Here is a 27,993-nt window from a genome sequence, read left to right as displayed (position 1 = left end):
CCCCGTCCACGAGACTGGGCGCGGCTCCTGCGCGCGCAGAGCCTCCAGAGTTCGTTGTCACGGTGACCGGCCCTTCGGAGGCTTTCCCCGGGTGAAGAGGCGGGGCGTTGCGATAGTCGCCCTGGTGACCGCAGCAGCTGAAGAAATCCACGCTGAGGGCCCCTCCCCCGGGACAAGCGGTATCTGAGGGTAAGCAACCGAATTACCAAACAAAGCAGATCGGGCCTTAGGACAGAATGCTGCAATTAGAGGACAATAAATCGGGGTGAACAAGGGGAGGAGCTGTAGATGATTGGGCCCGGCGAAAGCCAGGTTCTGTTAGGGAGTGGCCGCGACACCGCGGTCTAGAAAGGAACTAGTAAGGGCATCTTTGATCCGGATAGAAATGAAGGGAAAAAATGAATGACTGGGTTCCTGAGGGGGCTGGAAAGGCTTGCTAATTGGACGGATGGATGGAGACCTGGCTATCCCCGACCCCTGGACTCCCCACTCTCTGGAGCCTTACACCCTCGGGGCCCTCATTCGTGACAATGCAGGAAACACATGCCCCTCCCCGGGACACCGAGCAAACCATCAACCCAAATGCGTAACTGAGCTGGAGTCCAGCCCCTCACACTGGGAGCTGCTAGAGTGGAGTCTGGGCCAATGAGACAGGGTAAGATAAAGGATTCAGCCTAGGGGCCATCCCTTCTTCCCGTCTTTCCTGTCCATTTGCTAGCTCTCCTTTTTCCCAGCCACCATCCCCTCTCCCAGTTTGCTCAGCAACTCTGGGATGCCTGGGTGTCCAGGCCTCGATTAGTGCCCGCTACAGCAAGAGCCAGAGCCTCAGCAGGAGTGGTGTCTGCATCTCAGCTGGTCTTCTCCTGAAAGACTGCTAGAACCCTGATAAATAGGGTGAAGAGTGGACGGGGAGCTGGTCCCGCCCTGGGGTGGGGGGTGCAGGTGGTTCTGAAAACACAGCTGCTGTAAGCCTTGTCAGATAGGAAGTCATCTAAGAGGGTAGACTGAGACTTTTTGGGTGGCGTGGTCAGGAATTCAAATATTGAACCTCACCTCTCCCCACTCCAGGTATCCAAGGGCCCCTTATGGCCCACCCGCTGTTATCTATAGAAAGTGCAGGAAGAAGGGGGAGAGGCAGTGGTGGTAGAGGCTGGTCAACAGAATCCCTAATGGCCACGGCAGCAGGGAGGAAGGAGTACTTTGTCTCTAGGGTGTGAGATGTGGGCCTCCCTATTTGCATTTAAGGAGGTTCCCTTGGCTGAACAAAGATTCAGCTTCCAGGGGACTAATGTGACCTAATAGATCTGGAAGGCCAGGTTCAGAATCCTGCAGCTGGTCCCACAGCTTCACATTCCACCCTGTTTGCTCCCTAGGACAGGACAGAGGGGAGGGGTGCCAGTATCAGCTCTCCAGTATTGACTAAAGGTGGAGCGTTGTGGAGCTGCAGTCAGTCTCTTCTAACCCTAGACAGCAGACATCGTGTCACCTGACAAGTCTCAGATCACTCCTTCCAGTGGAGGCTAAGTGTGTTTCCCTTGAAGGAGCCGCTGAGCTGGTTGAGGCAGACAGCCTCTGCCCCTGGGATTGCAGGGGAGCTTTGTGCATTGAGGTTGGAGGAGACACTGAAGTTAGACTGTATCCTGAACCTCACAATATAGTTGCTCACCTTAAGTATCTTGTTCAAAATGGTGAGCCCAGGGTGGTAAACCTAGGGGTATTTCATCTGGAAAAGAGGTTTCCAAGGGAAGAAGGTGGCCAGGCAACAAAGTGATGGGTGCGAGAGCGACTCATTCTGTTCCAACGTCCAAGGAATGGAAATAAAATGGAAGAAATGGCAACCCCCTCCAGTATTCTTGCCTGGAGAACCCCATGGACAGAGGAGCCTGGTGGGCTACAGTCCATGGGGTGGCAAAGAGTCAGACATGATTGAGCGACTAACACTACAGGGAACCAATAGTGTTTCCTGGTTCAAACCAAGAATATTCTAACAGCTGTCCAATAAGGCAAAGTATGGCTCTGGGAAGATCTGAGTTCTTGGCACCTTGTCCTCAGTCCCTGGCAGGGCCTGTGTTTGTTGAATTGCAAAGAGGTTGTGAGGAGAGAGACTTAAGGTGAGCAACTATATGGTGAGGAGGCTGTGCAGGGGTTGCTGCATCCAACATGGGGAACAAGCCATTCCTTACTCCCCATGGAAAGAGCAAGAACTAAGCAAGAAAAACTGGAGGTTCTGATGCTGGAACCATGCAGGCTGGACCTAGAAATCGGTAGAATTGCTGCGTAAGTGTAAGTCAGGTGCTAGGAAGTACTTTGTAAACAACAGAGCTCATGAACTATGAGCACTGGAGGCAACCGTGGTCTCCTGGGGTGGTTGTATGTAGGAAGACCTAGGCAGGCACCAGGGACGCTGCACAGTGGTGATGGTACTAGGCATGCCAGGGAAAGGTGAGAGTGGGAGACCCACTGGACAAAGACAACTCAGGTTGGGGGCTGATTGCCTGGGGCAACAGCAGAGATGGTAAAGGTTAAATTGGCTGCCTGAAGTGGGGTCTCTCAAAGCCCAGTCATTTGGAGCTTCAACTCTTCTCCACTCCCAACCCTGGCTTCCTGGATAGCTGGGAAGTCACAAAATTAGCCAGCCGGTAGAAAAAATACTTTTATTAATTATTAGGAATAATTCATTCATTTAATGCAGGGTGTGTGTTGGGAAGGTTAGGTACTGCCAGATGGATGAGGGGAAACGTGCAAGAGGAACGGTGAGAAGTAGGGGTGGTCCCCCTGCTTGCCAGAAACTATAAACAGCAAAATAAACACAGAGAATCACAAACAGGGTCCTTCCTCATGTCTCCGTCCATCCGTTCTTCCAGAATAAGTCCCAGTGTGGTCCCTAGAGGTGCCACGGCATCTGGAAGTTCTGGGCTGGGAGTGGGGTGCAGTGTGTGGCTTCGAAGTTATTCAGATGCTTCTGAGCCTGAGGGGAGAAGGTGGGACAGGTGGGGTACAGAGCACGGACACCTTCTGAACCAACTACCCACATTAAAGAAGCTGCTCCTTCCATTGCTTACAGGGTACCCCTGTCCCCAAGCCCCACCTGTGCCCCTGGCCATTCAGGCACCCTCTTCCTGCTTCCCACGCCTTAGCTCACCAGAAACAAAGCCAGCTGCCGTCTTCCGTCTGCACTCATGTCCTCCCCTGCAGAGAGAAGGTGCTCAAACATGGGCTACCCATCTGGGTATTCACCCCCTTCCTGGGCTCTTCCCAACCTCTTCTGCCCCAGCACTCCTTACCCACGCTCCAGGGGAATTCAGGCCCATGTTCTGCCTGGTAGGAGCGGAGGACAGACAGGCACCAGTCCTCCTCCACCTCCCACCGGCTGTAAATCGAGGCTGGTCATAGAGAGAGACATGTGCCCATCAGCATCCTGGTCTTTCCAGACCCCCAACCAAAGCCCTCAGCAGATCCCCTTTCACCTTCCTCCAGCTGTGAGGAGGCCTCCAGCCACTGCCTCACCACTCGAAGACCCTCTTCTGCCATCACCCGGGGATACCTATGGAGGAGCACCGGGACAGGAGGTCAGGACCCAGTCCTCTTCACTCCTCATCCCCGAACCGCCCCCCTCCCTGCACTGGCGTCAGTACAGACATGTATGTGTGCGCGCACACACCCTGGTTCTCACCGATGCTGCAGGAGTTTCAGCAGGAGGTCATTGCCTCGGTTAGACATGATGTCCTCAGGAACCCTGGGGGTAGAAGAATGACACTGGAGGGACTGGAGGGTGGGGAGGAAGGGTCTGGATACTTGGGTTTCTGGCGGGCATTCTTTGGGGTAGGGAACAGCTTCCTGGCTGTCTCTGGGATCCAGGAGGGCAGAAGTTCCCAGGCACTCACGTGGTGGTGATGATCTCATCCCTGGTTCTGCGGATCAGCAGCACAGGGCCCTGGTACCTTCAGAGGACAGCACAGTGGGGAGGGAGACCTCAGAGCAGGGACAGGTGAAACTGACTGCCTCACCCCAGCACTGCCTATATTTTTTTTCAGGCTTTGCTAGGAGATCCGTGCTGTGCCAGGCATGAACCTACTAGCTGCCAGATCATGAGAAGGTCCAGGGTCCCAGGGAAGCTGGGAGGGGTTGGGGGTGGTGGGAGGGTCCCTCCGGGGACACGGGGCAGTGGCTTATGCTTGCACTTTGGTCCCAGCAGCATCTCTACAGGGGATGAGGTGGGGGGGGGGGGCGGTGTCGGTGCTAGACACTGGCCAGCCCTCACCTGCACAGCTGCTCTGCATTGTTTAGATTGAGATGCTGCCTCACAGTCCTGGTCACCAGGCCCCCTAACGTGAGATAAACGTGAGAAGACAGCAGACACGAAGCCCCTGCCCAACACAGAGGTCCCCACTGTCCGTGGAGAGAAAAAATGGAGGTTCCCAGACAGGGGAGTCCCCCTGCTTCTCAACAATGCGGTGGCCTACTCCCCACCCACACAGAGGGGAACCATCTCCAGTGAGAACGTCTCCCAGGTCCAGCCCACCTCTTCCCTCAAGGGCAGGCCTGGGAGCTGCACTCACTCCAGCTGTCTGGCATGACTTTCAAGGCCAAGGGCACGAGGTCATCAAAGGAGGCATCCAGGATCACGGCACTAATGTCTGGGTAGGACATGGCGGCCCACGTAGCTGGTACCAGGAAAGGAAAGAAAGGGTGAGGACCAAGGGGCTCCTGCCCACCCCCACCCCTACCCTCATCCCCCTGACCCTACAGGCCCACCTCATCCTCCCTACTAAGCCCCAGGTCTCGCCTTAACCCCTCACTTCACTTGGCCAGGGCACTGTCCAAATAGAACAACCAAGCGCACTGAAGACAATACCAGAGGCAACATTTACTCCTTGATCTCCCCACCCCAGGACCCAGGTTCTGCTTTTAATCATCGGGCACAAGGGTGGAAGGAAATGTGAAGTGTACTCAAATATGATAGCTTCTTCCAGACCCACTCAAGAGAGCCCATCTATTCTCTCCTCCACCCTACTCCCCGGGGGACACAGAGATGGCCTGAGGGCGCCTACAGTAGCAGGATAGGAAGGAGGTGGGTACCAGTGAAGCCGCCGATGGACCAGGCATAGAGGATGATATCCTGGGGCTGAAAGCCCAGGCGGTGGATGGCAAACTGGACCACCACATCCATGGCGTTGGCCTCATTCTGTGGGAACGGCACCCCCTGCAGGAAGAAGGGCAAAGGGTCAGCACAAAAGACACCCTGCCCACCACCCCCACCCTCCCAGCATGGACCCTTCCTGCAGCTACACTGCAATAGACAGCGAAGATGGAACTGCAGCTCTGAACAGACAATTCAGAGAGCTATCATCTTACTTAATGGAATAGACTCCTGTCAGTGGCATTAAAATTAAAGAAAGAATAGGGCCAAGAGAGGGGCTGTTCTCTCTAGAAACCAGTCATTTACAACAAGATCCACTATCTCTCCTCCTACTAAACCCCCAGTGTAAGAGGAGGAGGCTTGCAGCTCCCTGCCCTTGGCACCCAGGTCACAGGTGAGTGGGAGGTCCTACAGAAATATAGACCCCTTTCCCTGACTCCAGTGACTGACCACAGGGAGACAGACTATAATTCAGGAAAAAGAAGAGATTTCAGAGAAGGTCTCACCGTGCTTCCAGCAAAGCCTGGATGATTCCAGCCCAGGACTGAATATCCAGCTGTAACACAGAGGGAGGAAGGGCTGGGACCTCATGGCCTATGACCTCTGGCCACTCTCTGCTCCTAGCTCTGGGGGAAGGAGCAGAAGGACACTGGAACTCTTAACACCCAACTCAGAGGCAAATAACTCCAAGCCTTCTCAGAATGGAAAGATGACAAAAAGGTTCTGATGCAGCAGAAGGGACAGAGATGTGACTATTGAGGTGTGGGAACAGAACCAAGAGCATAATAGGGTAAGGGACACAGCCCAAGGCGGGGATGTAAGGTTAGCAAAGCAAATGGGTAGTAGGCTTTTCCCGAAAGGCAAGGGTCTCAAATCTCACTCAGAGAAGGTGGTTAGGCCCTGGGAGGTCCTATCCATGTGGGGAGGTGGGGACATTCCATCCCAAGGGGTGGAGGAAAGAGGGCTGAGCTATTGGGCCTACCTTCCAGAGGTGTGGAGACGCAGCCCACCTCATAGAAGCCTGCGTTTCCCTCACAGCAGATCACCTAGAAAGGGAGCAGGAAGAAGCCCAGTTGGGACTGAAAAATCCCCCTACTGGCAGGAAGGGCAGCCTCTGGGGGCCCTGCATGTGGTAAGCACTAAGAGGCAACTATCACGATGATGTCTTTTTGGTCCCTGCATGTCAACTCCTTCATCCATTTCCCCCTTACAGGGATTTCCTACACCAAGAGGTTGGTAGGGAGGAGGTGGGAGCTGGGATGATCCCCACTGGGCTTCCTTAGGGCTGCAGCAGACCCCAGCACTTCCACTGCCCTCCCCACGCTCTACCTTTGGGCTCCCTGTGCCCACTCACCAGCTTCTGTCCCTGGGGCTCAGCTGTCCCTCGTCGGTCCACAAACATGGTGTCAATTTCATTGCCATCGCAGGCCAGCAGCTTTGCCCGGCGCCCATGACACTGAGCGGAGGGGATGCATTGGCCAAGTTGGAAGGGCAGGAGACCACATTCAAGGGTGAAGGGAGAAGGGCTGTGGGGGTGGGTGGTTGATGGGTAAGGGGGGCCTTACCTCTTCCACCAGTCGGGCCTGGCCCTGCAGCAGCACAGGCATGAGGGCCTTCTGGAGCAGGTACACAGAGCCTGGATACAGCATCCGGCGCCCCAGGGTGTGTGCTACCAGGTAGCTGTGGGGAACATGGGGTTAATGAACCTCAAACACAGGGGAGTCCAGGGACCATCCCAGCCCTAGCACTCATACACTGTGGTCTGCTTCACCTCTGACCCTCACAGTTTCGTTTTTCCTTTTCTAGGATTTATTGAACCAATATATGTACCAATTTTTCAAACATCTTTTGTTTGGTTTTTGGCTGTGCCGTGTGATTTGTGGGATCTTCCTTCCCCAACCAGAGATTGAACCCATGTCCTCGACAGAGAAAGTGTGGAGTCCTAACCACTGGACTGGCAGAGAACTCCCTTCTCTAACTATTTTTACTGCAACCTTTTAAGGATACTTTATATCGAGGTCTAGGACACACATATGCATATAGTGATCTTGAAAGTTTTATGAGATAATATTTTGTATATACAACAAGTAAAAGCAAAGTAATTAACAATTATGATTCTGTTAATGTATTTATTAAAAGTCCCCAAATAAATAATACTTTTTATTACTATATGCCTGGTTATCTGCCATGTAGTAGGTACTAAGAGCCTAGCACAGGGTACTCTGGGCTTAATAAATATTTCTTGAACAAATGCACTAATTTAGACACATCAGATGTGGCAGGTGCCGCTCCTTAAAAAGATAGTTAACCATGTCCAGTCAATCCCAAAGGAGGATCTGTCCCCAGAAAACACTACAAACCTGTCCAGCATCCCCCCCTCAACATCTCAAACTTGGCTCATCCCTCTGATCAATCAGCACACAGTCCAAAACCCACCACCAAGTCCACCCCCTTCCTTGGTATCTTCCAACCTGCCTCCTAGCCCCCAGCGATAGAAAACTCCCACAGTGGCCCGGCCACTGGAAGATCTAGGTGGTCACTGCGGTTACTTGGGCTTTACCTCGTGCTCTCAGGCATCCAGGCAAGGAGGAAGCCCTTCGGAGTATGTTAAATCTCACCAACTCTATGAGGCAGGCTGTTCACAGATGCAGAGGCTGGAACTGCCTCACAGTGGAAAAACCAAGGAGCAGCGGGGCCAGGCTAGGGCCACAGCCACCGAAAGACCCTGCGGCAGCCAAGGCCGTGCGTCCCCTCCCCACCCACAGCCTCATCCTTCCCCCTCAGTCTTGCTGAAAGAGCTGTCATGTCAGACACAACTGTGTTAATATCCCAGCTCTTCAGGCACCACCTGGGGGGCTGTGGCGCTCTCTGAACCTCTTGTTTTTCACACACACACACACACAATGCGATAGCCACGGCACCAGGCCTAATAAATGACAGTCATCCTCCAGTGGAGCACCCTGTCCTGGAGCCGCAGCCCATGTTCCCTCCACTCAGCTCGCCTCTCCTCCCTGCCTTCCTACCTGGTGATCTGGCAAGGCAGCTTCTTAACTCGGTTGAGGAAGGTGTCGGCCGTCCCCCGGTGCAGGGGCTCTGGGCGGAGCAGGGCCACACCCCAGCGGGAAGGGCCCCCCCGGGACTCCTTCCTGAGGAATGGAAAGATGCAGGGGAGCATGGGGTGAGGAGCAGCAAGCTAGACGTCTGAGGTCCGTAGGATGGTGGGGTCTAGGAATGAGGAGATGGTGCTGGAAGGTAGGCACTGGACCCCAGGAGGGGCTGGAGGTGGGGGACACGTCAGAGCAGGGAGGCAGCGAAAGAACTGGGGCCTCACCGGCTGCTGGGTTCTTCCCAGTGGAAGTCAACTGGCCAGCTCCTGAAGTCAAAGTTGTAGTTGGCAAGCTGTCTCTGTGGTGGGCAGAGAGATATGGGGGATGATAAGGGGAGCTGGAGTGGGGAGGCCCACCTACCCTCCCTGGACACTCCCACCACCCAGAGGACTGGCCCCCAAACATCATGGAGGGACATGCAGAGGTCAGCACCCTCTGGTTGGTAGATGGAAAGTTCTGCCAGGACCAGCAAAATCAGGAAAGACAGGATGCCCTATTAAGGTATCAAGACTGGCCTGTCTGCCCTCCTCCAGAAGAGGAGCCAAAGACACTTCACTTTTCTAAAATCTAAGGCTGACTCACCCCCAGCAGGGGTGGCTGGAGGGGCTGGTGCTTCTGAGGGAGAAGGCAGGGGGCCTGCTGGCTGGTCATTGCTCCCTTCCCCACCTGGGTCCTTCACACGATGCTGACTTGAGGGATAGAAACATCTGTCCCAAGACTGGGTGAAAGGGAAGGAGGGAAGTCGTACATACAGGAGACCCTCTGCACCCGGGCCACCATCTGAACCAAGCTCTCTCTTACTGTTCCATCTTCCTGGCCACTCCCTTCCCTCAGCTCCTGCAGCCACGGGTCACCCAGACCCCCTGTGCCTCCATTCCCTCCACCGATCAGTCCACGTGCTTTTTGAGGGCAGCGGGAGCTGCGCTGTATTCCTTCCACTCTGCTGTATTCCCTCCCCCGCCCCTAGAGCTCCCAGCACTCTATTTTGAGAATAGTTTTTTTATTTTCTGTCACAGACCAGTTTTTTTTTTTTTTTGACATTTTCAAAAATAACTGGACTGAGAGAGAGCAATAGAAACATTCTACAAAAATGTAAATGGTGAAACAAAACAAAATGCAGGGAAGCAAATTTTAGGCGAGCTCTATTCAGGCCTGGACCCAAACACAGGCTTAGTCACTTCCTTGCTCGGTGCCTCTGCCTGGGTCTTGTAACCTCTCTTTGCCTCTGTTTCCTCAGACATATAAAGAAGGGTAATAATGCCACCTCACGCTGTGGTTATGAGGATTAGAAAGGGTGTATGCAAAATGCATGGTGGAGCATCCTTACAAATCTCCATAAGTGGTGGTGTGGAACAACCAGTAATCTGACAATGGTGGTCAGAGCTGTTTGATCCAGAGACCTCTTTGTAACAGGAAAGAGCTTTATAGGGCCCTGAAGCCCCTTCTCAAAGATAATCACATGCTGGCACTGGCTGGGCTGGCACAACTCCAAGGACACTCTGCCCTAGCCTTTCTCCCTCCCAGCACCATGGTGTGCTCTTGAGCACAAGGATGGACACATCTGTCTGTCTTGTCCCATCCCTGAACAAAACTAGTACAGTGTTCAGCGCACACAAAAAATAAACAAACATTTGGGAGAACAAGCTGTTGTGATAGAGAGGAAAGCCCCTTCTAGGAAATGCTGTGGAATGTTTCCACGTCTAGACAATTCTGCAGATGGAGGGTAGAGGATTGCACTAGTGGAATATTCCATCAGAAGTGAAGAGGGAAATTTCCTTGGGCGGACAGTGTACTTGTGGAGAGGAGAGGGGGTCCAGCCATGTGCAAGCAAATACCCAGCGTGGCGGGTGGGGAAACACATCTGCTTGCTTGAGCGATGCTGGCCAGTGACTGGGCAGACAGCAGAGCCTCTCACCTTGTTTTCTGCGGAGTGGTTCCTATGTGTTGCCTCTAAAATGGTGATGAACTGCCGGTACTGGGGGTTGGTCCAGCGGCCAATGCCTGGTGGAGAGAGGATAGGAAACCATATTAGGAAAACTGGGAAGCAAGATGGGAGGGTTTCAGGAAGAGAATCAGAGATGGGCAAAGAGAAATGAGAAGAACAGAGGGCCCTGGATCTGGGGAAACAGGTGACCTGAGCCAACTCCCTTCCTCCATATTTCAGCCACTGGCATTCTTCCCCTCCCTAGCTTCTCCCAGTTGGTTTCTTCCTAGACTATGGACCTTCCACCCTTCAGGAAGTTCATTCTTCCCAGTCTCAAAACACTTGTCACTTGCCCTCAGGCTTTACCCTTGCTAACACTGGGCTTTTCTCCTTGTCCCTCTACTTCTCCAGTGCTACCTTTCTGTCCCTTTCCTGCAAATTCTAACTCCATGCATCTGGCTTCACAGTTCTTATCCCATAATTACTTCTTCACTACATCCAAGTCCCCTTCCTCTGTCTTCATTCTCTTTTAACTGTGCCTCTCAGCACTCTTCCTGTCTGTCCAAATTCCTTTCTCCTGTTTCCCGGGTCCATCTTTGCTTCCTTTCAATTCCTCCCCTGCCTCCCTACCCCTTCCCTCCCTGAATCGAATGCCATTCTCAACACTGAGCTCTTTTTTCTCTTTGCTCAGCCCCTCATTGATCTTATCTGCTCTCCCTTCGCTGCTGGGGAGTCTCAACTGACTTCTCTGCCTCTCCTGACCCGACAGGTGTCAGGCATGGGACAGATGGGGGGAGACAGCAGGAAACCAGACACACGCAGGTCCTGGTGCTCAGAGAGGTGGCATTTTGGTTGGGAGTGGGGTGGGGCTGGAGAGAGACAATAAATGAGAAAACAAGAAAAATAAAGAGAGGGATAAAGGCTATAAAGAAAATAAAAGCAGAAGGAACTAGAATGCTATGTATCATCAAGGGGAGTGCCCCCAAACAATACTGAGAATGCAAAGAGCTGAAGAATGATTTGGAGGGAATGATGTCATTTGTGCTAAAAATGTAAACTGCACCCCTCCAAATGCTATCTAGTGTTTATACTTGTCATTTTGCACAGATTCTGAGATGCAGATTATTTTTGAAAACGCTGCAATTGATATGCATTTACAATTCATAGCAGTTTAGATGTGATGAAATGAGGTCAGTATTTTGTAAAAGTATACAAATACAAACCAGGAGAAAGAAAAACCCACACCAGATGACAATGGTTACTTCTGGGGCTGGGGAAGATTCCAGTAGGAAAGCCAACTCTGTAATGCTTTAGCACTGGGTTGGCCGAAAAATTCGTTCAGGCTTGTCCACTCTTACAGAAAAACCTGAATGAACTTTTTGGCCAATACTGTATTTTATGGACAAAAGGTATTTGAAGCAATAAGCACAAAATACAAGCATTTTAGTTCTGATTTTGTTTTTTGGACTTCTCTGTAGTTAATTTCTCCCCCCAGTGGAAAAATAAAATAAAATTGAAAATTAAGACAAAACTGAGGAATGGGAGCAACTTTTAGATAGGCAGGGCGGGCCTCTCTGGGGAGGAAGCTCAGCCCTGTGGAAATCAGGAGGCAGAACAGGTAGAAGGTCCTCACCCCAGACTGGACCAAAAGGCAGCTGCCCAGCTCTTGATCGCACCACTCCCTTCTTAGGCATCCCCCTCACCCGCTTTTCATCATGTGTAGCTGCCCAGAGGGCAATGGTTTGGCTTATCTCTTTTCATTTTTTAAATTGTGAGATAATAACCTATTTACATAAAGCATACATTCAGTTTAAAGTACAAACATTCCTGGGCTGATCACTGGGGTCAAGAAAGAGAACAAAGCCGCCTCCCACCAGGGGTCCTCCCCAGCCTGTTCTCTCCCCATTCCCAGGTAATCACTCTCCCTAATTTTGACTTTTAAGACAGTCATGCCTGTGTTTCTCTTCCGTGTTGTGCCACTTATTTATGCATCCCTTGGAACTTCATGTAAATGGAAACATAGTGCATAAATTATCTGGTGGTCCCCGTTGCATCTGTGAGATTCATCTGCGTAGCTGAGTGTAACCAGTTCGTCCAGTGCCTTGCTCTCTGGTGTTCTGGGTTAGGACTTGACCTTCTAACATATTTATCCATCCTGCTATGTGGGGTCATGGAGTCCAGTGTAGGATTATTATAAACATACATAGATATGTATGGAACTGTCGGAGGGTATGTGCAGCTTTTCTAGATAATAGCAAACCTTTTTGCTAAGTATTTGTTCATACTTATGACTCAAGCCCTTTAAGGAAAAGATCATGTCTTGACCACTGATTACTTCCCCTCAGGGCCTAGCACCAAATGGTATTTGCAGAAGGTATTTAATGAATATTTACCCAGTGATGGACAGATCCAAACCAGGCTCCCTCTCCACCTACCTCGGAGGCAGGCCACTCCCGCCAGCAGTAGAAGCAGTGTCCCAGCATAGTGAGAAAATGGCACCACTTTGGACAAACTCAAGTAACCTGGGAGGGGAGAAGGATTATGTGAAAAGCTTTTCCACTGGCCCCCAGCCCCTCTGCCAAGTTCAGTCCCAACCTCCCCACCACACCCTCTTTGGGGGACAGCAGGCCCTCAGAGGGAGAAGATGCCTGATGGAAGAGGGAAGCCAAGCCATCCTCATCCCAGGTCCCCTTTCCTCATTGGGGAATCGGCTGAGCTGCCAACGATCTGCCCATTTCCTGTCCCATCACCTTTGAAGTCACACTGACCTTTCCTGTACAAGTAGAAGAAGGCGAAGGGAGAGGAGTAGTAAGAGATGGACCAGAAGACTGAAGCCTGCAGCAGAGAGACAGGGACAAGCAATCAATACACACACACACAGGTCTGCCATTACCGGGTCTAGGCTCTGAGCAAAGTGAATAACCTGAGGGATATCACATCAAGTACCTATTCTGTGCATGACCCCACGCACACAGAAGGTGCTCAATTATTTGCTGAAAGGTAGTGTGTCAGAGCGTTAACAGAGGCTGGGAAAAACTTGGCACGGCTTCTATTGTCTTCCTCTCATCATCTCTGGACATAATTTCATCACACGTAAAGACCAGTCTCTTTCCACTCAAGGTAATCAAGCCTTTTCAATCAGCCCTGCTCAGGACAGTCCCTGGCCCGGTCCCTAAGAGATGCACAAATGTCACCAAAGGAACCTTGCCAGAGAGAACAGCTGTCTCTGCAGCCAAAGAGGTTAGTTGCCAGGGAGGACAGGTCACTGGGGACTGCAGGACTCAGCACCTGCGGATGGTCCCGAAAGTAAACACAGTTTCCGCAACGGTTCACGCTGCCCCAGAGAAAGCCGTGCATAGGCCAAAGGGGAGTACCAAGTATGCACGCTGGAGAGCTGTCTGGGTGTATGTGTGTTGGAGATGCCTGCTGCAGAGCCCAGAGCATCCCCCACCCCTAGGGGTACTGCCTTCTCCCAGGATGGGAAGGAGAAGGTTCAAGAGGGCAATTGGATCTGAAAAGATGCGGTAGTCCCAGATGCCAGGGCAGACATACCAGTGCCAGGATGCTGTCAGCATGTTTCTCGAGGGCACGGGGCTGATAGTACGTATCCTGCCAAAACAGATGGCCGAATTAAGGACCCTGCTCCTTGACAAGGCCTCCACCATCCCTTTTGGAAGGCCTGATGTGTGTTCTCCAACACTCTAGTCCTAGCTCCCAAAATCATCTCTCCTGGGACGTCTTTGCTTCCCCTCTTCCCCACCCTGACTCATAACCTGATCTCTCACTCCAGATCCTGAGAACAAACACAGGGGCCTGGACTTGGAAGCAAAAGTGAAAGCAGCTTTGGCCGACTTTTGCTCCTTTTCCACAACCAAGTTTCAAATGGGTGGTGGGCGGATGGGGATCGGGGTTAGGGAAGAAACGACACCATGACAACTTTAAGAGGAAAAGAAAAGCATCGGAAGCGCAGATTCATTAAGGAAGAGAATGTGGCTGGGGGTGGGCAGTTTGTAGAGTACAATGGACATAATTTGAGACTACCGATAAAAAGGAGGAGCGCATTTAGGGGCACTGCCTACCACCTCACCGGCTTTCTTGAACACAATGATCCTGAGGTCTCTAAGGTAGACTAGAGGTGGGGTGGGGGAGACCGGATATATTAAATGTTGCAGAAGTCATTTTGAAATTCAAGGCCAGGGGAGATAAACGGAACCGGGTGAGGCACGGGGTACGAGGAAATTGAGAGTTTGAAGGCAAAATCATCCAGCTCCGGAATCCGAGCGGGTTCTCTTCCAGGATTTAGGAGTCAATTGGGAATGGCATGAACCACGAAGAGCAGGGTGAGGGGTCGCGAAAGGAAAAAGCTAGGAGTGGCAGTCGGAATGAGAAAGCACTGGCAAACAGCAGTAAAGCAGGCGGTCAGTCCACAGGCGCGACTTTAACCCAGGAAGCACAAAGAGCACAGACTTTGCGGAAAACTGGCTTGACAAGCATTCTCTCCCGACTTCCAATAATGGGTGCTTCTGGGGAGCAAAGGCCGCAAAGGGGTTTGGGCCGTACTATTTTTTTAACCAGGGGAGAATTGACTCACCCAGGAGCTGGAGTGAGGGTTAGTGACTGAAGTTGGAGTCCCAGGGACGCTGGACGGGGCCCTTTCAGAGTCCCTTTCCCGGTAGATTTTGTAGAGCCGGGGGCCTAGGACGCAGCTCAGCAGCTTCGCCATGGCCCCGGCCCGGGCCGCTGCTCTTCCAGCAGCAGGTCCCCCTGTCAGCCCCGCCCTCCCAGGGCCGCTAAGGTGTTGCGTGCCCTTGACGTCAGCACGTACCGGCTCCGCCTCGCGCCCAGTTGAGACAGTTTCAGCGCTTCTTGAGTAGGGTTTCCTGCATTCGGAGCTACGGGTGCAGCAGTGGTCAGAAATTAGCTGCAGGCGTTTGGATTGTGGAGAGTTAGAACTATCATGAGACATGGTTAAGTCACTTTTTTCTGCCCCTTAATATTGGCAGACTCTCGAGCGACAGTGGGAAAAAGGGGTAAGATTAGCGTTTGAAAAGAGCAACAAAAATATCTAGGAATACATCTAAGAAAAGAAATGCAAGATGTTAGGAACAAATTACAAAATTTACTGAAAGAGGTAAGCGAAGGCTTGAATAAATAGCTACGCCATGGTTATGAATAGGAAGATTCAGTATCGTTAAGATGTGTGAAACACTGGTTAAAAACAAAAGGATGAATTATCGCACTTAAGCGTGAACAATTCTCAGAACCATAATTACATACAATATGACACCATAGTATGAAGTTAAAAAACACATAAAATTCAATGATCAATTATGTGAAAGATAAAGAGCAAATGTATAACACTGTTACACAGCGTAGAGGATCGTTGGCTGAAAGGGTAATATTCTATTTCTCAAAAGGTATGCTGTTTTTTTTTCTTTGTACCTTACACCTACATAATATATAAACCCTTTAGCTTTTCATTGTAGTAAACACATATACAGAAAGGTGCACTAATTAAATATATCTGTGAGTCTGATTCATAGATAAATTCATTTGTCATGTAAGTGATGTCATACCCTACTTGTCTTTCTGACTTACTTCTTCTGGGCTTCCCAGGTGGCGCTAGTGGTAAAGAATCCGCCTGCCAATTCAGGAGACTTAAGCAACATGGATGGGGAAGATACCCTCAAGGAGGGAGTGGCAACCCACTCCAGTATTTTTCCCTGGAGAATCCTATGGACAGAGGAGCCTAGTGGATGACAGTCCATAGGGTCACAAAGAGTTGGACACGACTGAAGTGACTTAGCATGATGCATGCTTATTTCATTTAGTGTGATAATCTCTAGATCCTTCCATGGGTAACCACTATTTTAATTTAACTCCAGACGTTACTTTTGCCTGTTTTTGGACTTTATACAGGTGCTCCCCAAGTGCTTCAGTGGTAAGGAATCCCCTGGCAATGAAGGAGATGCAGGTTTGATCCCTGGGTCAGGTCATGTTGGACTCTTTTCGACTCCATGGACTGTAGCCCGCCAGGCTTCTCCATTCATGGGATTTTCCAGGCAAGAATACTGGAGTGGATTGCCATTTCCTTTTCCAGGGGATCTTCCCCACCCAGGAATTGAACCTGGGTCTCTCACATTGCAGGCAGACTCTTTACCATCTGAGCCACCAGGGAAGCCCCGGGTCAGGGAGATCCTCTGGAGAAGGAAATGGCACCCCACTCCAGTAATCTTGCCTGGGAAATCCCATGGACAGAGGAGCCTGGTGGGCTACAGTCCATGGGGTCGCTGCTGCTGCTGCTGCTGCTAAGTCGCTTCAGTCGTGTCCAACTCCGCGTGACCCCATAGATGGCAGCCCACCAGGCTCCCCCGTCCCTGGGATTCTCCAGGCAAGAACACTGGAGTGGGTTGCCATTTCCTTCTCCAATGCATGAAAGTGAAAAGTGAAAGTGAAGTCACTGAGTCGTGTCCGACTCTTAGCAACCCCATGGGCTGCAGCCTACCAGGCTTCTCCATCCATGGGATTTTCCAGGGAAGAGTACTGGAGTGAGGTGCCATTGCCTTCTCCCCCATGGGGTCGCAAAAGAGTCCAATATCACTTAGTGACTAAGCAACAACAACGAACTTTATATACATGGAATCATACAGCACATGCCCTTTGTTTCGGACTTTACTCCCATGTTTGTGAGATTCAACTTTGTTGCATGTCATTGTGACTTGTTCATTCTTGTTGCTATCGTTATGTGAATATACCACAGTTTATTTAGCCATTGTACAGTTGTATGTTAGATGTAGTATTTGGCGTGTATGAAATAGTTCATCAAAAACAATTTCAAAAATAGCCTTTAAAAATAAATAACACATTAAGACACTATGAGAGAAATATGAAGAGCTACCTTAAGAGAATCCTCTCTGGGGCAAAGGGATAGATCAGTGATTTCTCTAGGCCCCTGCTATTCTTCTCCTTGAGTAACAACTTGATATATTCATCAGGGGCTCAGAAGCAGTCTGGAATGTTCCAGGCAGCCACAAAGGAAGTCATTCTCAGTCATTTAGGGAATTCTGACTGAGTATGCTGACTTGGGCTGGATTCCCTAGAAACCAACATGAAGACTCAGCTTCTTCCCTCATGGCTAGTCTCTTGAATTGGAGGAGAGAACATGGAATGTACTTTCAGACTGATGGGAGGTTGACAGCCATGACCTCTTCTGCATAGGCTTCTTCTCTCTCTCTCTTCTTTAATTTTTTAGTATTTCTTTGTTTTTATAATTTTAAAATTTATTTATTTATTTATTTTTGGTTGTGCTGGGTCTTTGTTGCTGCATGAGAGCTTTCTCTAATTGTGGTGAGAGGGGGCTACTCTCTAATTGCAGTACACAGGCTTCTCTTGTTTCGGGGCATGTGCTCCAGAAGACAGGCTCAGTAGCTGTGCCCATGGCCTGTTAGCCCACTGCATGTGGGACCTTCCCAGAAAGTGAAAGTGTTACTCACTCAGTCGTGTCCAACTCTTTGTGACCTCATGGACTGTAGCCTGCCAGGCTCCTCCGTCCACAGGATTTTCTTAACAAGGATACTGGAGTGGGTTGCCATTTCCTTCTCCAGGGGATCTTCCTGACCCAGGGGCTGAACCTGGGTCTCCTACATTGCAGGCAGGCTACCAACTAAGCCACCAGACCAGAGGTCAAACCCATGTCCCCTGAATTGGCAGGCAGATTCTTAACCACTAGACCACCAGGGAAGTCCTTTTAAAATTTATTTTAATTAATTAATTTATTTGGCTGCACTGGGTCTTAGTTGCAGGATCTTTTTTTTTAATGAGTAGTTGTGGCATGCAGGATCTTTCGTTGCGGCAGGTGGGATCTAGTTCCTTGACCAGGGATAGAACCCTGGGCCCCCTGCATTGGGAGTGTGGAGTCTCAGCCACTGGACCACCAGGCAAGTCCCTGCACAGGCTTCTTAGCACGGAGAGTCTTTGATCTGAGTTCTTCAGCCAATGTGGAGTCTGAAGGGTAAGGAGATTATGCTTGGAGTGGCCTGAACTGGTCCTTTCTTGGCATGGAAAGGTGGTTGCTACTTTTTCCCCAGTGGATATTCAGCTGGGCTTTATCTCCCCGGCATTCCCATCCCCCTCAGAGGCCCATGTCACTCCAGCCTAGGGAATATAGGCTTCTATCTGGGCTTTGTTTCCTCCCTGGGCATCGCAGGTCCCAGGCAAGAGAGCTTGGTAAGCTCTCCCCGTGGCTGTCCTATTCCTCCTCCTTCTGTTCCTCTGTGGGCTTCCCCAGGCGGAAGCAGGTAAGGAGCAGGGGTAGGGCGTAGGGGGATTCTTCACTTCTCCACAGGGTCGGGAGGGACTGCTGCTGTTTCTCCTTAGGGGTCTGGGAAGGTGTTTGGCTCAAGAAGATAGATCTACCCCAGTTGACCTCCCCCTGCCTCTAATATTAGGAAAGATTCAGAGTCAATGAGTGTCCAGATCAGGCACCTTTAGAAAATAAGAGCGGACAAGTAAATGCTCATCCAGAAGAGGAAAAGCGAAAGGAAGGGATACAGGCACGTGTCGGCTATTCCAGCCTTTGCCCTCCTGCCCTCAGATCCCCGCATTCGCTGGAGGAGAGGTGGGGAAAGCCTTACCCTCTTCTCTCCGTCTCACTTTTTTGTAGCTGTCACTTGAGAAAGAAGCTCACAGTCAGGCCCAGTGCTGGGGGAGCCCAGAAGGGAGGAAGCCCGGGATGGGAGGTGGAGGTGTGGGGTCGCTGACCTGATGGAGGTCTCTGGTCTCACACCGCCCCCTCCCCACAGACAGCATCCAGGCCATCTATGTGGTCTTGAGGGAGGCACCGGAGCTGCCATGTCCTTCACCACCTGCCCTGCATGGGAACGAATTCCTGTCCTGGTTCCGCAGCCAGGCAGCAGGCTCCTCCACTGCTTTAGTGGCCCACATCCAAGTGGCCAGGCCCTCCCCAGACCCTGGGAAGCCCAGAAGGGAATCCAGGCTCAAACTGCTGGGAAACTACTCTTTGTGGCTGGAAGGGCCCAAGGGCATGAGACGTCGGGCGGTACTGGTGTGCTGTGCTGGGTCAGCGCTACAGGTACCAGAACTGGAGGGTGTATGATGTCTCCGTGCTCAGAGGTGAGAGGGGAGCCTGCAGACCAGGGGCCGCTGGGAGCCAGGGAAGTCCAGACAAAGAACTGAGCAGTCCCTCTCTCCCTCCAAGATCCCAGTTCTCTGCGAGGGCTGCAGATGGATCTTCCTGCTCTGTCCTCCTGTGTCCTGTGACCCCTGCCAGGAGCCTGGATGCTGTGACCTGGCAGGAGGGGAAGGGTCCTGTGAAGGGGGATGTGCAGTCCTTCTGGGGTGATGGGGCTACCCTGTTCTTAGTGTGTCCTGGGGAGGGGCTTCCTGAGCCCAGGGCACATAAAACCAGGAATCATAAACCAGGAATCACCTGCTGCCTTGTGCCTCAGGACAAAGGGATCAGCTTTAGCCTGGCAGGTGAACTGAGTGACAATAAGGGAAGGAATTTTTGCCTCCAACACACCCCCTACTTCTAGCTAGGGAATCTGTTATTGGCTGTTATTTTCCTCCACTGCCTGTAGGAGGAGGGCTTTTTTTTCTTTTCTCGATTGAATCCATAACAAAAAAGGGGGTTGGTTAAGCCAGCTTTCTCATCGGATAGACCATAAGCCAACAGGGAGAAGAAGAATTCTGGTGAATAATCTATGATTTTTGTGGAATATCCCTTAGCAGAAAGGAAAAAGTAAGAATTACTGCTGGGGCAGTTGTTTGTTGAAGAAAGGATATATGCACTGATGTTATAATGGCCCATTGATGGTGGAGGCAGAAGGAGAAAAAATATATAATTGTTTTACAATAAGAAGTCCATTATACAGAGAAAGAATGTTATTGGATGTAGAATAACCCATTCACAAGGCAGGAGGGAGGAGCAAACGGCCATTATTTTGGTAAGCAAAAAGCAGTGATGGGGTTTTCTTTCCCTCTACGTCCTCAGCACCTAATCTGGGGTCTGGCATGTGGTGGGCACTCAGCAAATGCCTGTGGAGTAGATGAATGGAAGATGAATAAACAGAAGGCACTTTCTTATTTTCTTAAAAGGGTGAATTACTGTGTAGGGCATGAGGAAAAAAATCACAGTTATGGTTGATGGTCCAACCCGAAGTTAGCCATCCATGTGTAGCCTGTGGGGGCATCACCATTCAATATCAATTTTGGTTCATGAGGTCAGGGTGAGAGGCTAAGTGGGGTAGTGGATAGTGGGGGCAAGGAAATCTTCTTTTGGAAAAACCCACCAAACTATGGGGGGAAAGCCTCTCTTTGGGGCACAAGGGACAGACTCCCCTCCCAGCCTCCCTCCTAATCCCTCTTGTCCTGCCCTTAACTGCAACCTCCACGGATGTCTCCCCTGCCCTCTATGCCCCTTCTGCAAACTGGGATGTGGCCTGGATCCTGAAGCTGTTGCTCACAGTGGGCCAGGGATTCACCATTGTGGTCCTTGGCGTCATGCTCTGGAGGCAGAGGGCCCAGGGGGCTCAACACAGAAGTGAGTCCCTCCTTCCCAGAGGGGTGGACTCATATCTTGTCTCTCTACCCTTCTTCTCTAGGAGAGAAGGTGGGGTAAGGAAGAGAGCTCTGAGTCACCTGGTGACTTCTCTGCTGCTCTTCATATGGCTTTTTCTCTCCAGATGCCTCATTTCCTCAGTTCAAACCTGAGATCCAGGCCTATGAGAACATCCATTTGGCCCATCTCAGGTGAGGAGCTACTAGGGGGCAGAGGCTTAAATCCCGGAGGAGACTGAAGTTGGGGTGGGGATGGGATGCTGGAGGTGGAGGAAGGAAGTATCCTTAATCCGTCTTTCTGCTTTGCAAAACCTGCCCCTGAAACCAGGTGATCTCGAGGACATCAACTAGGAAGTGTGACCTGCTGACTCCCTGGCTATCTGACACCTGGAGGATTCCTGAAAACCTTGGCAAGGGGGGAGGGGCTGGGAGTGCTATTTCACAGTCCGGTTGGTCTCCAGCCAAGCTGTGTGTGTCTGTGACAGTGTGTGTATATGAGTGTGTGTGTGTGTGTGTGTGTGTGTTAAGGGGCTGGGGGCTGAAGGAAAGAAGAAGCATTATTCCACGATGTCACCTATGAAAGGGTGTGGTTTCCTGTCTCGCTGTAGCCAGTGGAGGGATGGCCCTGAGCCTGCAGTACCATAGAGTTCAGGGGAGCCTGGGGTAACTGGCAGGGGCTGGGGAGAGGTGAGGATGGGAAGAAAGGAGACAGGAATCCAGAGACTTGAGCAGTGGTAAGAATCAGTTGTGGGGGTACCAAAGGACAAACGGTAGAAACTGAAGAAGAGGAAAGGAAAGAGGCTCAAGTCACAGGAAAAGGGAAGAGATGGAGAGAGAGAGAGAGAGAGGAAAATTCGAAGTATGAAGAAGGAGGATTGAAGGACAGAAGAAAGGAAAGAAGACTCACCTCTAAATTAAGCCAGATCCTCACTGCCATCTCATCCTCACAAAGAAGAAATTGAGAGAGAACCAGCACCTCTAATCAGACGCCAGACTTCCTCAGATGGAAGGGGAGGGGACGGAGTCAGGACGGGTGGGGGGTGCCCTTGCCCAACCACCACCCCTCGGTTCCCTCCTTATCGTAGGCGCTCCCCCTCCTTATCCTGTGGCATCCGGAGCAGGGCACAGCTTATCACCCTGATGGCCTGGGGGCCCCACGAGTCACACACAAGCTATCTCCCTGGGCAGAGGGAGTGTCCACAGCAGTGGGTGGGTGAATTCCCTGGTGGAGTGTGTAACTGGGCCCTGCGTGTTGGGTGATGAGTGAACAAGTCTGGGCTTGAAGAATGGGAGAGGGTGCTGGTGCTCCTAGTCTCAGGCAGCATGGAGCTGGCCTCCCAGCCACACCCTCACCACTCCATGAGGGCCCCTTTGTGATCTGCTCAAGCTTGGGCTTCACTGGAGAAAAGCGTTCTTGGAGGTGTCACCTAAAAACCTTTACGCTGCAGTGGCTTAAGTAAGCTACTGGCAAGAAGGAGGATGCCAACGACAGATGGAGGATGAAGTGAAAGTCGTGGTTCAGGTGCCAGCACCCCAGCCCAACCCGCTCAGCAGCTCTAGCTTGCTGTTAGAGATAGCACGCGTGCCTGCACAGGTACACACACACAGACACACACATAGAGCAGCGTTACTGAACTTCCAGATAGCACTTTTATTACATTTACTCTTCATAGTTCCCCAAGCCTTCCTTCCTGATCTACCAAATTAATCTTTCCTAGGAGGACTCTCTTCCTCATCACACTTGATGCTCCTTCCATCCCCTTGCCTGGGACCCACAGCTCCTTCAAACACCTGCCTTGCCAGAGAGCTGGGGATTACAGAATGCATCAGAAACAAGCATCTAGAAAAGACCAAGGATTTAGGGCATATCTTCTTTATGAGGCTGGGCTCTGGGAACGTTCCTCTGGGCAGCCAGGGGCTGGAGCAATGCCTGGAGGAATCAGGTTTGGGGAGGGGCCTGTGAAGGTGTTGGCTCCACGGAGCTGAGATCTCTGTACACGGTCAGGTTCTTGGGCAAATCTCCAAAGATCTCTGTGCCGGTGTTGCCGGGGCCGCAGTGACAATGGAGAAGTCTTGAACTGGAGGCTGGTGGCCTCCCCAGGTGAAGCTGGCCAGGAGGACAAGCAGGGTGATGAGGAGGAGGCTGGGGAGCTGACACGGTGTGGTAGCCGAGTTGCACAGGTCCTGCTCGCAGCAGTGGTGTCGAAGAGTATAGGAGCGGGACCAGTAGGTTGTGTGGCCCTTCAGGGAGCACTCGGCCCTTGGGAGGCAGCCCTTCCGCTCGATGACCTCACTCTGTTCTATGGGACAGAGGTGGTTAGGGGAGGGGGGAGCTGAGGCCGGGCAGGAAGGAGGCAAGGGCCATGGGGTCCCACGAAACGCAGGATTGGATGGCAGTGGGGAAGACCTAGGGAACATCCATCAGACCAGAGTCCTCCTACCTGAGGTACCAATACTGATGCCACAAACTTCATCCTCCTGACACTTGGTGGGAACAGGGTAGCAGGGTTTGGCAAAGTTGCAGGTGTAACAGCGGAGCTGTGTCTGGGCCAGGGAGGCGGCAAGACCTGTGGAGTCCATGGAGATCCGTCAGGGAGGAGAAGCAAACAGGGCAGGTGAGAGGCCCAGCCCAGATTCGGGAATGGGCTGCACAGACAGAGGTGATACACAAAGTGGGGAAAGGGGAGCGGTGAAACGGAGGGAGAAGCAGACTGAAGTAGAAAAAGAGACAGAGCAGGGAGTGGAGATCATGCACGAAAAGGAAAAGGCAGAGAGGCACGAGGGATACAGGGAGCATGCGAGAAACACACAGACATGAACAGAAGCCAAGGGAACCAGAGCTGGACACAGAGAATGGCACAAAAAGCCGGGCTGGAGCCAGGAGGGGGTGCCAGTGAAGAAGTCAAACAGATGGTGCCGAGTCGGATGAGAAAATAGGAATTAACATTGACCAAGGTGCCCAGCAAAGAAGCAAGAGGTGAGATAAGGGTCAGAGGAGACAGAGGCTTGTCAAAGATGCCACAAGGAAGAGACAGTTATTCTCAAATGCCTTTGAAAGGAAATCTTTCTTATTCCACTTCATCAGGCTGGCCTGAGACAGTTCCCAGTAGCTCTTTTTTTCTTTTCAAACCTGCTACAGCTCTCTCCTCGGCATAGGTCAGCACCCTCTCCCTCACCCCCCTACCCCTAGCTCTCAGGCTCCTCCACAAACCCCTGCCACCACCACCGCCCTACCCTGCTCCCTGTCCCCAAGGATTCTCCAGCTCACCCTTACCCAGCGCCCCACCAAGGAACAGGATGCAGAGGAAGATGCTGGAGGTACCCATGTCTGGACCCGGGACACAGGAGTCTGGGAGAATGTGATCTGCACCCTGAGATCCTAGAGCTGGAGCATCTGAGTGAGACAGGGAGGGACCAGTAAACAAACACACCTAGAGAGTGAATCTGAGGGTGAGGCGGAACAGGGACCAGACTCAACAGCCTGAAACAGGAGAGTTCCTGGCCCCGAAGCTCTCACACCCTCCCTGCCTCCTACCGGAGCCTGCTCTTGCCCTGAGGGTCTTCTCTATTCTTGCAGCTTACTCTTGGCTTGTCTGTCGCTCTTGAATGGTGTCTGTCAGCGTCTGTCACTTTCCCTCCTCCTCCTCCTCTCCCTCCCTCTCCTTGTCGAAAGCTGCTCTTTGCTCTTTCATCTCCTTGTTTTTGTTTGTCTGTCTTCCCCTTCTGTGCATTTAAGTCTCTCAAGGTCACTCTCCTAAACAGCCCTGGCTCAGATCTGTTTTGCGAGTGGTGTTTGAGTGTGCACTCAGCAAGCCCCCACCCACCCACCCACCTGCACACGCAGCTACGGACCCCACCTAGCTGCCCATCCCTTTGATCCCCCAAGCTTCAACATCTGTACCCCATAATTATCTTTCCCAGCTTTACTACATTAGAGGAAATAATTAATTATGGGTGAGGCCAGAGGGACTGATGTATTTCCACTGGTGCAGGGGTAGGGTTCAGAAAGACTAGGAAGGAAGGCAGGGATAAGATTTGGGTCGGGGGTAGAGTCTGGAAGACTGGGGCTTAAGGGACTGGGGAGAAGAGTCAGCACCTGGGGAATCAGGGCAGACTGTACCAGGAGTAAGAGGCAGACAGGGTGGGGAGTGAGACAGAGGAGACACAGGTATCCACTGATTAGCAGTTTTCAAAAACATTTTTTAATCTCAGGACCTCTTTACACTCAAAAATTACTGAAGACCCCAAAGAATTTTTTTATGTAAGTTATATCAATATTTGCTATATGAGAAATTAAAGCAGAACATTTTAACAGATTCATTAAAAAATATAAAGCAATAAACTTGTTGTTATTTAGTCCCTAAGTCGTGTCCGACACTTTGTGACCCCATGAATTGCCAGGCTCCTCTGTCCATGGAATTTTCCAGATGAGAATACTGGAGTGGGTTGCCATTTCCTCCTCCAGGGGATCTTCCCCACCCAGGGATGGAATGTGCATCTCCTGTTTTGGCAGGGGATTCTTTACCACTGAGCCACCAGGGAAGACCCACACAGTGGTCAGAAACTGTTGCATGTTAACAAAACACATTTTTGTGAAAAATAATGTCTTTCCCAACAGTATAGTGAGAAGAGTGGCATTTCTTTACCCTTTGGGGAATCTATTTAATATGGGGCTTCCCTCGTGGCTCAGAGGTTAAAGCGTCTGCCTGCAATGCAGGAGACCTAAGTTCGATCCCTGGGTGGGGAAGATCCCCTGGAAAAGGAAATGGCACCCTACTCCAGTACTCTTGCCTGGAGAATCCCATGGAAGGAGGAGCCTGGTGGGCTGCAGTCCACCGGGTCACAAAGAGTCGGACACAACTGAGCGACTTCACTTTCACCTTAACAGAAGAAATAGATGGATGGGTTTTCACATCTGCTTCTGCATTCAGCCTGTTGGGATTTTGATTGAATATATGATGAAAATCTGACAGATATGTAGCTGGAAAAGGAAGACTGTCCAGGACTCTCTGAAAGGGTCTTAAGAACCCTGGGAGTTCTGGGGCCACCGTTTTAGACATGTTTCTGAGATGGAAGAGTTAGGGGACATCAGAGGATGCTGAGTGCTCTTTCTCTCCTGGGGAGTCCTTCCCCAGGGGGCCCTCCCTATCCCCACTGGGGCCCCAGTGCCTTCCAGGGGAGACAGACTCTTTCCTCCCTTTTTATTGCCCTATAAAGCCCAAGGCAACAGGGATAAAAGGCCGGCAGAGGGAAGACCAGGGAGGGGGGTGGGCAGGAGGGAGAGGCGCTACAGACACAGGCAGATGCAATGAACCCCCTATTTGCTGGGATCCTGCTCGGCACCTTGCTGGGGGCTGCCTTGGGTAAGGAGGCACCCGGGGCGCCTGTCACAGAGGCCCATCGCCCTGTGCCAGCCACCCCCGAGCGTCTGGTCCAGCACCTCTTCTCTCCCACCAGGAAACCGCATGCGGTGCTATGACTGCGGTGGAGGCCCCAGCGGCTCCTGCAAAGAAACGGTGACCACTTGCGGAGAGGGCGAGCGCTGCGGCTTCCTGGAGCGCAAACCCCAACCAGACCTGGCACAGACCAAACTGTCTGGAAACCGTGAGTCCTCAGTGTGTCCCCCTTCCTCCCAGCCCCTCCCTGCCTCCAGCTCCTACTACTTCAGTCCTTCTGGCTTCCAGAACCTTCCAGGCTCAGTTGAGCTCTGGGCAGATGGTGCCGCCGTCAGAATGAAGCAGCCTGGAGCCCCTTCTGGCTCCTGGCACTGAGCCCCTGGAAGCCTGCTGTCTGCGTGGCCTCACCTCCCTCCTCTCTACCCTCCAGAAAGAGACTCATAGGCCCATGTACTCACAAATGGTTGAAAAAGCTCTCTACCTTGAGGGTAGGGACCAAAATATTCAACCAAACTTCTACTCTCAGGCATCAACTAAGGTCCAGGGAGGTATATGTGTATGTATAGTCTAATTTCTTTAATTTCAAAATAATTTTAGATTGACAGAAAAGTTACTTTTATTAAAAAACAGTACAGGTTAGCGCTGTGTATCCTTACCCAACTTCCGGTAATGTTAATGTCTTAGACAAGCATAGGGTGCGTGTAGTCAGTGTCTTAGTCGCTCATATGGACTGCAGCCCACCAGGCTCCTCTGTCCATGGGCTTTTCCAGGCCAGAATACTGGAGTGGGTTGCCATTTCCATCTCTAGGAGATCTTCCCGACCCACGGATCGAATCTTCGTCTTCTGCATCTCCTGAGTTGGCAGACAGATTCTTTACCACTGAGCCGATTGGGAAGCCCATGTAACTGCAGTACAATTAGCAAAATCAGAAAATAACACTGGTTCAGTAGGACTAATCTACAGATCTTGCTTGATATAGCCTGTTGTCCCTTTCATGTCTTTTTTTCTGATCCAGGATCCACCGCCTTTTGCTCTCCTACCTTAGTTGTCATCTCTCTGTGACAGTGTGCTGAGTCTTCCTTTGATTCTATGATATTGACACTTTTTTCCTTTTCTTTGTATTTCTTGATCTTGATACTTTTACTTGATCTCTGATACTGGATACTGATGCGTTATTTTAAAGAATGTCCTGCCATTTGAATTAACCTGATATTTTCTTGTGATTAGACTGAGGTCCTGAGTTTTGGGAAAGAAGTGATGTTGGTCCCTTTCAGTGGATGCTGTTAGGGCTTCACGATGTCAGCATGTTAACTGTGATCACTTGGTTTCAGGGAGGTGTTTTTCGAGGGGGGCGGAGGATCCCTTTGGGCTCCTTGAAATCATATCTGCTCTGCCCCAGAAGGCAAGTCCTCAAGCCAGGAGTTCAACACCCCAGTCTCATCTTCTATTTCAGCCTCAGTGACCCTGATTCATCACCATCCAGCCTGCGTGGCAGCCCATCATTGCAATCAAGTGGAGACAGAAGTGGTGGGAGACGTGACTTATACGACCCACAGGGACTGCTGCGTTGGTGACCTGTGCAACGGTGCTGTGGCGAGCACTGCAGCCCCCATGAGCATCGTGGCTGCAGCAGTCACCATGCTGGCCTGGCTCTTGCCGGGACTCTGAAGAGGGTAATGGGAGCAGGGGAGGAGAAGGCAGCAAGGAAATGAAGGAGATCTGTGAGCCATTAAAATCTATCGACCACTCCAGAGCTGACTGGAAAATTCCATCTTTTGTTGATAGGAGGGCTGAAGGGGTAATACAGGGGCATCCAGGCTCTAGTTTAGGGGTTATCAAGGATCAGT

The 27,993-nt window shown here is 51.4% G+C and overlaps 3 protein-coding genes and 1 long non-coding RNA gene across 8 annotated transcripts; 2 read left to right on the top strand and 2 right to left on the bottom strand.

Annotated features, from left to right (window-relative positions):
* On the top strand, positions 1–7,249 carry LOC138425385 (uncharacterized). Of its 2 annotated transcripts, XR_011251195.1 has the most exons (7): positions 1–189; positions 3,478–3,569; positions 4,035–4,689; positions 5,765–5,930; positions 6,179–6,272; positions 6,568–6,651; positions 6,947–7,249. It is a non-coding gene; the product is annotated as an uncharacterized lncRNA (long non-coding RNA). The 2 variants fall into 2 exon arrangements; XR_011251196.1 differs by lacking the exon at positions 5,765–5,930 and having other exon boundaries at positions 3,478–3,641; positions 4,035–4,096.
* On the bottom strand, positions 2,641–21,801 carry ABHD16A (abhydrolase domain containing 16A, phospholipase). 2 transcript variants are annotated; one of them, XM_069563195.1, is made up of 21 exons: positions 21,657–21,801; positions 14,997–15,092; positions 13,724–13,780; positions 12,940–13,006; positions 12,607–12,693; positions 10,163–10,248; positions 8,472–8,545; positions 8,164–8,286; positions 6,706–6,820; positions 6,495–6,596; positions 6,123–6,186; positions 5,647–5,696; positions 5,080–5,203; positions 4,560–4,664; positions 4,262–4,325; positions 3,885–3,941; positions 3,674–3,736; positions 3,468–3,544; positions 3,285–3,383; positions 3,143–3,189; positions 2,641–2,968 (listed from the first exon to the last, which is right to left on the bottom strand). In XM_069563195.1, exons 1-21 carry the CDS (start codon positions 21,684–21,686, stop codon positions 2,885–2,887), a joined length of 1,671 nt encoding a protein of 556 aa, XP_069419296.1. In that variant the 5' UTR covers positions 21,687–21,801; the 3' UTR covers positions 2,641–2,884. The 2 variants fall into 2 exon arrangements, with proteins under 2 accessions (XP_069419296.1, XP_069419295.1); XM_069563194.1 differs by having other exon boundaries at positions 14,763–15,092; positions 21,657–21,745.
* On the top strand, positions 20,800–27,897 carry LY6G6D (lymphocyte antigen 6 family member G6D). Of its 3 annotated transcripts, none has more exons than XM_069563197.1 (3): positions 20,800–20,941; positions 26,207–26,353; positions 27,600–27,897. In XM_069563197.1, the coding sequence occupies exons 1-3, from the start codon at positions 20,857–20,859 to the stop codon at positions 27,812–27,814; spliced, it is 447 nt and encodes a 148-aa protein (XP_069419298.1). In that variant the 5' UTR covers positions 20,800–20,856; the 3' UTR covers positions 27,815–27,897. The 3 variants fall into 3 exon arrangements, with proteins under 3 accessions (XP_069419298.1, XP_069419299.1, XP_069419300.1); XM_069563198.1 differs by lacking the exon at positions 20,800–20,941 and adding an exon at positions 23,260–23,364; XM_069563199.1 differs by lacking the exon at positions 20,800–20,941 and adding an exon at positions 23,677–23,726.
* LOC138425382 (lymphocyte antigen 6G6e-like) lies at positions 22,381–24,374 on the bottom strand. The gene is made up of 4 exons (XM_069563196.1): positions 24,285–24,374; positions 24,024–24,143; positions 23,191–23,316; positions 22,381–23,049 (listed from the first exon to the last, which is right to left on the bottom strand). The coding sequence occupies exons 2-4, from the start codon at positions 24,073–24,075 to the stop codon at positions 22,751–22,753; spliced, it is 477 nt and encodes a 158-aa protein (XP_069419297.1). The 5' UTR covers positions 24,076–24,143; positions 24,285–24,374; the 3' UTR covers positions 22,381–22,750.
* Positions 27,898–27,993: the final 96 nt, after the last annotated feature.

The sequence above is a fragment of the Ovis canadensis genome, chromosome 20, assembly GCF_042477335.2.
Source record: "Ovis canadensis isolate MfBH-ARS-UI-01 breed Bighorn chromosome 20, ARS-UI_OviCan_v2, whole genome shotgun sequence".
NCBI classification, from domain to species: domain Eukaryota; kingdom Metazoa; phylum Chordata; class Mammalia; order Artiodactyla; family Bovidae; genus Ovis; species Ovis canadensis.
The sequence above is the reverse complement of the archived record's forward strand: the minus strand, read 5'-3'. Positions and strand labels throughout refer to the sequence as shown.